This window comes from Mus musculus, chromosome 2 (assembly GCF_000001635.26).
Source record: "Mus musculus strain C57BL/6J chromosome 2, GRCm38.p6 C57BL/6J".
NCBI lineage: Eukaryota > Metazoa > Chordata > Mammalia > Rodentia > Muridae > Mus > Mus musculus.
This window is the reverse complement of record NC_000068.7, coordinates 111,656,388-111,666,270: the sequence shown is the minus strand read 5'-3', so window position 1 is coordinate 111,666,270 and position 9,883 is coordinate 111,656,388. Positions and strand designations below refer to the sequence as shown.

General features: G+C 35.1%; 1 protein-coding gene across 1 annotated transcript; it reads right to left on the bottom strand.

Moving 5' to 3' along the window:
• Positions 1-1,104: 1,104 nt before the first annotated feature.
• Positions 1,105-4,818, bottom strand: Olfr1299 (olfactory receptor 1299). The gene is made up of 2 exons (NM_146884.2): positions 4,776-4,818; positions 1,105-2,057 (listed from the first exon to the last, which is right to left on the bottom strand). The coding sequence occupies exon 2, from the start codon at positions 2,041-2,043 to the stop codon at positions 1,105-1,107; it is 939 nt and encodes a 312-aa protein (NP_667095.2). The 5' UTR covers positions 2,044-2,057; positions 4,776-4,818.
• Positions 4,819-9,883: the final 5,065 nt, after the last annotated feature.

Sequence of the window (9,883 nt, the reverse complement as noted above, 5' to 3'; positions counted from 1 at the left end):
TCTCTGTCTCTCTGTCTCTGTCTCTCTGTCTCTGTCTCTGTCTCTCTCTCTCTCTGTTTCTCTCTCTGAGAGGGAACCCATGCTGGACATTGCTCCTGTAGCCCTGGGCCTAAGACTGGACAGATCAATGACATAGGGGTAACTAAATGCTTCTTTTCTATTAAAAGAATATAGCCATAAAATGACTCCTAATGACTTGCTATACTGATAGATCAGTTACTTGCTCAGCCATTATCAGAGAAGATCTTCTTGTAGCAGATAGGGGCAAATACAGAGATCCACAAGTAGACAATAAGCAGAGAACAAGAAACCTTGAAACAGTCCTAAGTGGTATGTAGTCATCTAATTTCTCCATTCATGGCTTAAGGAACTATGGAAAAGAAGAGATATAAAGATTATACAAGCCAATGGGGACTGAAGACATCAAAGAAATAAGATTTTATGGACACAATTGGACTGATACATACAGAGAGACTATAGTTCATGAATAGTAAACAACAATTTAAAGGAAATTTTTGTTCTTGAAATTCAGATAATTGAGAAAAATAGTATATTTGTTTACACAACAATTTATTTTTATTAAGTTAATCAAATCAATAACAAGTAATGTCCACTGCTGTTTCTTGTGATGTTCATAAACTTTATTTGTCCACAATTTTCATATTCTCCCTCTAATATTTTTGGAGAAAGCTGGAATAAAGTAAATGATATTGCCATTTTACAGAGGGGTGAGTAGAATGTTTGTGGGATATTATAAGGTAGAGAATAAGAATAAAATTTTCATGTTGTTAGAACAATATTTAAGTTAATTTTACAAAAATAGGTATGAGATTGATGAATACATTTAGGTTCTTCTTCATATTACTGAAGACATGTAAGAGCTATTAATAATTCTCTCCAAAGAACTGTCAGATTTTGAAAAATTTAAGAAACAATTTGTTGGTCTATATGATTAAAACTTTCAATCTCTAAAATTACATTATACTTATTACATGTCAAAATACTGTAACTAATTATACTTATAAATTAAATACCCCAAATTTTAACCTGTCCTCATTTCATTGAAATATCATCTTAAAATATTTATGGTGGATTTCCTGGGCATTAAGTATTTACCTTGTGATTCATAACATAGCTTTTAAATCTCTTTAGAGCATTTTTTATTTCTTTATTTCTCAGTGTATAAATGGCTGGATTTAGGAGAGGTGTAACAACAGAATAAAACACAGCAAGAAATTTGTCCAACCAGGTGATGTTGAGGGGCCAAACATAGATGAAGATGCAGGGCAAAAACAGCAGCATCACCACAGTGATGTGGGCAGTGCACGTGGACAGGGCCTTAGATGCCCCAGCCTTAGAGCTCCTGCGAACAGTGATAAGGATATATGTGTAGGATATGAGCAACATAATAAAGCAAGATACAACTACAATCCCACAGTCAGCATTCATTAAAATGTCCAAATCATGGGAATCTGTGCAGGCTAGTTTGATTACTAGTGGCATGTCACAGAAAAAACTGTCTATTTCCAATGGGCCACAGAGAGGTAGCTGCAGAACTGCTACAAGCTGGCTCAAGGCATGCACAAAGCCAACGGTCCAGGAAGTCAACACCAATCCAGTGCATCTTTTCAGGTTCATGATTGTGAAATAGTGGAGAGGTTTACAGATGGCCACATAGCGGTCATATGCCATTACCAGCAACAGCACCATCTCTCCTGCAGCAATGCAATGAGCAAAGAAGACCTGGGACATACATCCTTCAAAGGAAATGGTTTTGTGTTCCCTGAGAAAGTCTATGACCATTTTTGGTGTGGTAACTGAGGAAAGCCATATATCAACAAAGGACAGGTTGGCCAACAAGAAGTACATAGGGGAATGGAGATGGCGGTCAATGGTTATTAAGATCATGATGACAATGTTTCCTGAAATAATGAGCAGATAAAGTATCAAAAATATCACAAAGAGCAAGACCTGAAGATTCTGTGAGCGGGAAAGTCCCAAAAGCACAAATTCTGACACCGTGGACTCATTCACTCCATTCATTTTGTCCTAAGAACCTACAGAGAAAGAAAGATTTTGGATGGATGTGTAGTACAAATTACTTATAGAATTTGACATTCAACTTGAGACTTAATAGATGTAAATAGAAATCTTCACAAAATATGAATGGTATTACTATCAATATAAATATTGCTATCAATATAATATTACTATCAATATCATGAGCCACTGTTAACTTCTGTGGAAGCAAAGGGTAAGATTACACTTATATGAACATTGTTTCAGAAATATGCTCTATATGATGGTATGCAAAAACATTGGTTACAAGTGAGAGGTTACAAATTATTGGTTTTCCTTGTGAGGAATATCTTACTCGCTAGTTCAATTTAAACAAACTATCAATGTGGAGCCAACACTCATTCCACCATATGATAAAATTTAACTCATATCCTTGGGGAAATGATTATGAATTACATTGAATTTCAATGTACAAAGCATGTTACAGTCTTTCTGTTTTTATTACTATAGTTAGTGATTTCTTTAAGCCACAATATGTTTTTTTATATTACTTTATAATGTTAAATATTTATCTTACTCTTCTGAAGGAAATGTGCTAACCATTCTGAGAAAACCTCCAGCATACGTTGTAGGATACTAAAGCTCATACTAATTGGGATATGAGCAGAATGTTCATATTTAACATAAATTAAAATATATCAGGGAACTTGTGTGGACAACTAAGCTCATTAGCAAATTGTCAATACAGATGAATATAGAAATCAATTAATTGAATAGAAGGACCATTCACATTCAGACTTGAACATTATATACAATTTAAGGCTATAATTAGAACCTATTTATTTTTAATGATATCAATAAATAGGAATGAATCAATACACTGTGCCTTTTATCATAAAATATGTATCCATCTACTGTATATTTATCTATTATCTATTAATCTCTCTTCAACTTGTATCACTTATTTATTGATCACTGCTATTACTTGAAAGATGATAATATATCACATACATATGTAAATAAATAAATTTTGTCTTTGTTAGTTTTGCAGTAATGCGAATTTGAGCATCCACTAAAAACTAATTATTTATATCAAAATATAATAGTGTCCATATTAATGGGTAATATTAACAATGCTCAAACTGAATGGGGCTGACATTTACAAATTTCCTCTCTTCCTTCAGTAATTCCTTGAGTATTATTTTCAAATTTTGTGTCCTACCTGTTATATCATTTGAAGTCCCTGGGGTCATGAAGTGAAGAAGTTGACCTCCCTGTATAGGGTACTATTTTACCTTCCCATTTTCTGAGAAGTCAGAAACATGCACTAAGGAACAAAGGAGATAAATCATGTAAAATATTTGCTTTGGCAAATGTATATCTTAGAGAGTAATCTTTTTACTCAAAAATAAATCTATTTTCTACAACAAAGACATCCCTATTTTCTAAGGAAAATAGTTGGATTTTTAACAAATATGTCTGTGATATTTGTAAAGACTGAACCATCTGAATTCCAATCCAAATTTAGTTTCTCATCAGTGTGAAAATTTCCTAAAAATACCATTTGTACAATCTTGAATAATTTGTAACAATAATAGTTAAGGGCAGGATATTGTGTGCTTGAGAAAGGAATTTATTAAAATGTAATTATGTGGCTTCTCATGAAACATTGGAGCAAGAAAAAACATAACATTTAAAAATTGGAGTTTATTAAACTACTGTGGAATGGGTAATCACTCTATTAACAGCTATGTACATATAATATATTTAATAGACTTGATATTCATTTAAAAAATAGTGATACTTGGCCAAATCACTATGATCTATTGACATTATAACCATGACACAAACATTTCTTTGTTTCAATAGTGTATTATGAATATGTAAAATAAAATTTTATAAAGAAAACACATGCATTTTATCACAATCAGAGTATGTTAAAGTTTGTATTGTTTTCTTTCTTCATTCTTAGTGTATCTTTAAACAATATTGTGTTCAAAATTATGGGTAATGATTTTACCCTTCAGCTGAATTCTGTGTAAGCAATAGCTATTCTCTGTCTGTCTATCTGTGTGTAATGACTTTTCCTCAAAATGACTATAGCTGGCAATTTCTGTAAGTTGACATTTATTTACTGAGTAACATGGATTTGTAGGCATAAATGACATACTACAGTACTGGCTCCTTTTCAGGAATATAACATCTGTTTCAGGCTTCATGTCTTTTTATCCAGAAGAACCTACACAAAATCCTCCATTTAATCATCTTTGGAATTCTCTTTTGAGCTCATTGATGGCTTTATTACTTCTCATATTCTTTTTCGTTGCATTCTTGTAATATGCAAGTGTCACATCACATCTCACTAGGTTGATGACCCATTTTACATCTCTCTATGCTGAAATTTGTCCTACATACTGAGCATATTCCATGTAAAGGGGCTCTATCCTGTTAAACAGTAGTGGGTGTGAAAAAGAATAGTTGCATGCTGTTTATATGTTCAGCAGAAAAATAAAAATGATCGGATGCAGACATAAGCACATTTCAGAGGGCATGCTTTTTGTGATATAGCAACTGATGGTAAACCACAGAATTTTAGATATAATAGAAGTTAAGAAGGCATGTATAATTTTCTAATCTGGAACAAAACATAAAAATGATTCTTAACCTCAATCATGGTAGTTGTTGGTAAAATAGATACATGGATATATTTTCAGAGTTGTCTTAGAGAAGAGAATCAGGGAAATGATCTAGCTTACCAGACTCAATGTTTTCTCATAGCTCAGATTTTCTCCCTCTGTGCGGTGTACTTGTGGATACACTCATGTTATGGAGGGAGAGCGTCTTTAAATCACTGTCTGTTGGCCTGGTTTTTATTCAGCATTTGAATCTTTGTCCCATGGGCAAAACTCACAGCCTACATACTGAACAAAAGAGAACCCCGTAGGTAATTATTTTGGACATCTCTTAGGGGTTTCTTTGTTTAGAATGATACCAAGTACTGCATATTTATGAAATATAACAGAGATACAATTGAAAAGTATGAATAAGTCGTTTAAAATTAGTGAAGTTATATGATTTTTTTCCTTAGCCAACAAACCCACAGTGATACCTTATTCTTGATCAGTAAGAGAAACCATATGTTTTGTGTTCTTTATGACCACGGTAAAGTGGTTCTCAAATTCATGACAGAGTTGCCTCAAACAAGCAGGCACTGCTGATCATATAGAGGTCATATCATTACATTCTCTGATAATTTGCTATGTCAGAATGTAAGTACTTGATTTTCAAATCATTAAGACCCCATGAGGTTTAAAGAGGACATTGATATGAATTTTAAACAGATCTATTTCAACTTTGTGTGTGTGTTTATATACATGTACATATATACATCTTATATTTAAAATAGCTTTATTGCAACAAGTTATGTAACTATTTAATATATATAATTTAATGACTATTTGTACCTAATCTCCTTTTCCTCTCTAGTAATATTCTTACTTCTGAATCATACTTTGTCTAATACTAAAGTAGCTACTGAAGCTTTTCTTGATATATGCCACTGTCACATGTACTTCTTAATTTGTTTAGACAGTGCTCGTATAGCCAAGAATTAAGACTAGAGACATCAAAGACTTAGGGGAAACTACTGTTCTAATAAAAGAATACAGTTATAAAATAACTCCTAATGGCATGATATACTTATAGATCAGTGTCCTGCTTAGTCATTCTTTCTGCAGCAGATCGGAGCAAATATGGAGACCCACAATTAGACAATGCATAGAGAGTGGGAAATGTTGAATGCTCAGCCCTAAATGGTGTGTCTTTACCTAATCTTTCCCCTCATCGCTCATGGAAGTATGGGGAAGAGGATATGTAAAAATTATAAGAGGCAGTGGGTACAGAAGACACCAAGGAAACAAGGCCTTGTAGACATAATAGAACTTAGACACATATGGAATTACAGAGTTTAAGGTATTAGGCACAGGATCTGTTCAGTTCTAAGCTATGTATTTTCCAGTTCTGAGAAGGTTAGTGAACACAAGCCCCCACCCCAATACATAAGCTATTTCAAAACACTCACACAGGAAAAAAATAATTTTCTCTAGTGGAGTCTCACTTGGTATGCAAACACACTTAAGGATAGGCTCCATACCTAGCAGTAGATGGTCAACACAAATCAACTCAACGTTATTTTTGAAGTATATTTTTTATTCTTGTTGTTATTGTATGTTTGCCAGAACATTTTTCAGACCTCACTGGTCTTTTGTTATGCATTATGTTTTCAGATTTTGTGTTTTTTCTTGGGGGGGGGGAGATTTCTGTGTGTGCAAGTGTGTGTGTGTGTGTGTGTGTGTGTGTTGGCGTTTTCCCTTTTTCTTATTTTTTTGTCATTGTTTTGTCCTATTCTGTTTGTTTTATCTTATTTTATTTTTATCACTATGATTTATTATTATTATTATTATTATTTAGATGCTTGCTAGTTTTCTAATTAGAGAGAAAGGAAGAGTGTGATTTGCATGGACAAAGAGTATCTGGAAAAGGAGAAACCCAGCCAGTATATACTTTATATAAAAACATTTTTAATAAAAGTATTTTTAAATAGAAGATACCCTTCTCTCCAATTAATAAGTTTTGTTCATTATTATTTAAAATAAGCTGGCCAGAATGAGTTAAATTATTTGTACTTATAATATATATATATATATATATATATATATATATATATATATATATATGATTCTAGAACAGTACAATTGCTAATGATACTATGTATTGTCACTTTGATTCTGTTCCTAAGCTTAATGGCTCATCTATCTCTCTGTTCCCTTAGAGAATATTTTTAAGTCAGTCAGTATTATTCCTCTTTCTAGAGTTCATTTATATAAGCAATAATCTTGCTTAAAGTCTATATTTTTCAAGGATACATACAGAATCCCTGTATATCAGTTTTACAGTATATTTTTTACACAACAGAAATATTATCCTAAAATTTCTCATGATTTTACTTGTGTTTCTAGGAACCTCTCATTTCCTGTATATTATTCACTCCATTGGCAGTTGTTATATATAAAAATCTGATGATTTTTATTTGTGTATTTATAATTGTTATGGTTATATCATCATTGTCATCAATATCATTATTATTATTCAGTGTAATAATGTCTTCTCTTCCCTTTGGGTTGAAAATACTTCAATCTCTTTCCTTTTGCAGCTGAGAGCATGTTAATTTTATCTTTAAAAAGTCAACTCTAAGTTTTCATGCCTATTTGTCTATTGCAAAATGATACATTTATATGACTGATGGGAAACAAAAGTATTAGGACAGTAAAGGAAAATGATACATAGGTTTTATAAAAGTTAAAAATTTAGCTAATCTGTAAGCCAGCCATGCTGCTTCCAAGTATATATACATCTGCAGTTGTTGAGATTCATGTGTTGAAGACATATCTTCATGGTCATATTTTTATAGACTTACTTATCACAGTCACAATAATCAGTTTAATTTTCCATGGATAAGTGCATAAAGCTGGAAGTGGTTGATAGCACCGAGGAAACTGTTCTCCAAATACAGGAGGGCAGGTGCACATAAGTACTCACATATGTAGAGGTGACCCTCATTCACATTTTATTGTGTGTCACTGTATATTTGATTATTAATTGCTGATAGAGCAGTGAGCAAAATGCCAACAGGTTCTGATATTGTCATTACAATGACCCATTACTAGATTCCTGTTTTTAAATCCTAAAGAAAATTTCACACTACCATCTATCTATAGACTGTTTAAGAGTTGTATCAAAGCTGCTGATTGGTTGTTGAGCTGACAATGAGAAGCTAGCATAGGAAGTGGAACTCTGGACTACCAGTGGGGGAGAAAGGGAGTCTGGGAAGAAAAATGAGGAGGATCATTTCTCAAGGAGACATGGGAGGAAAGCAAAGTAACTACTGGCCAGGAAATGCTGGCTAATGGTATTGCAGGTTGCAGCTAGATGATTGTGTTAACTTAGATGAGCTAGTTGAGAGTCTGCTCAGCTATGACTTAAACCTTAAAATATTAAGAGGTTTCAATGTCACTAATTTTGGTGGATAGGTCACCAGGGTCTTATAATACACATCAAATATTTCAGGTTGCATGAAACCTGTAGAAGTTCTAGCCAGAAGTGGGAAGAGGGGCACAAAATTCCATCACTCACTCAGGTCAGGACAGATACTTTCCTTTAGTGACATGATCCACGGTACTGTGACCACACATCAGGGCAGTCCTTATTACGAAGAATAACTGGGTAATGCAAACTGGACTCAATGGAGAAAGAAGGCAAAAGCAATGTCAAAGTTGGGTGAGAAGAGATGGGGAGGAGGGGAGCTGGGAGGTAAATAAGTTAAAAGTTTGAAAAAGTTCCGATCAGCGCCAGCCCCACGCCACCTCGGGCACAAATTCGGTGGACGGTCCCATGGTCCCCTGAGAACTATTCACACTGCAGGTGCCCTAGCACACCCAGGATCTTGGAATCACTGGTGAGTGGAACATGAAACATCTGTTCCAAAACAGTTGGGAGTGGCCTGTGCAAGCAGGAACAGGGACACAGGAAACCCTCCCGACCAGCATCTGGGGTTCTTTCCAGTCAGTGTCAGCCCCATGCCACCTTGGGTGCAAACTCAGTGGACATTCCCACGGTCTCCAGAGGACTCTCCATGCTGCAGGCGCCCTAGCACACCCAGGATCTAAGGATCACTGAGGAGAGTCGACCTCCAGAGAGGGCTCTGACCCCAGGTCTCAGGTGAGAGCACCATCTTGTATCCCAGGTCTCTCAGAGACCAGTCCCAGCAGGAGAGCACATGGGCCACAGAAGCAATAAAGCTTCTTGGACAGGGTCCCTTTGGGCCTTCATCTTCAGCCAGGAGGCAGAGCTGAGACACAGATCTGTGAGCACCTTCCCCGAAACAGGAGAGCTTGCCTGCAGAGAGGGCTCTGACCACTGGGACTCCAAGGAGTGCTGACAGAGGCTAACAGAATCACAGGAGGAATAAGCTCCAGCCAGAGACAGCTAGAGCATCTAACATCAGAGATTACCAGATGATGAAAGGCAAATGAAAGAATCTTACTAACAGAAACCAAGACTACTCAGCATTATCAGAACCCAGTATGCCCACCACAGCAAGTCCTGGATATCCATCACACCTGAAAAGCAAATTTCTGATCTAAAATCATATCTCATCATGCTGGTAGAGGATTTTAAGGAGGAAATTATTAACTCACTTAAAGAAATATAGAGAACACTGCTAAACAGGTAGAAGACCTTAAAGAGGAAGCACAAAAATCCTTCAAAGAATTACAGAAAAACAATGCTAAACAGGTAGAAGTACTTAAAGAGGAAACACAAAAATCCCTTAAAGAATTACAGGAAAACACAACCAAACAGGTGATAGAATTGAATAAAACTATCCAAGAACTAAAAATGGAATGGAGAAACAATGAAGAAAACCCAAAAGGGAGACAACTCTGGAGATAGAAACCTTAGGAAAGAAATCAGGAACCATAGATGCAGGCATCAGCAGCAGAATATAAGAGATGGAAGAGAGAATCTCAGGTACAGAAGAATCCATAGAGAACATGGACACAACAATCAAAGAAAATGCAAAATGCAAAAAGATGCTAAGTCAAAACATCCAGAAAATCCAGGAAATGTTGACGTACATGATGAGTCTGTGTGGGACATACTCATGCAAAAATTCCATTGGATCTTGTTGTTGGCAATCTTTGAATTCGAGTTCTGCCTTATCCCTCAGTCTCTATGCAGGCTAATCATTTAGCTGTACTTGTCACTATATAGGCTTATCTTTTATCTGTAATTGTTACATGTTTTG

Coding starts and splice junctions, on each gene's coding strand:
- Olfr1299 (NM_146884.2), bottom strand. CDS start 2,043: ATGAATGGAGTGAATGAGTCCACGGTGTCAGAATTTGTGCTTTTGGGA.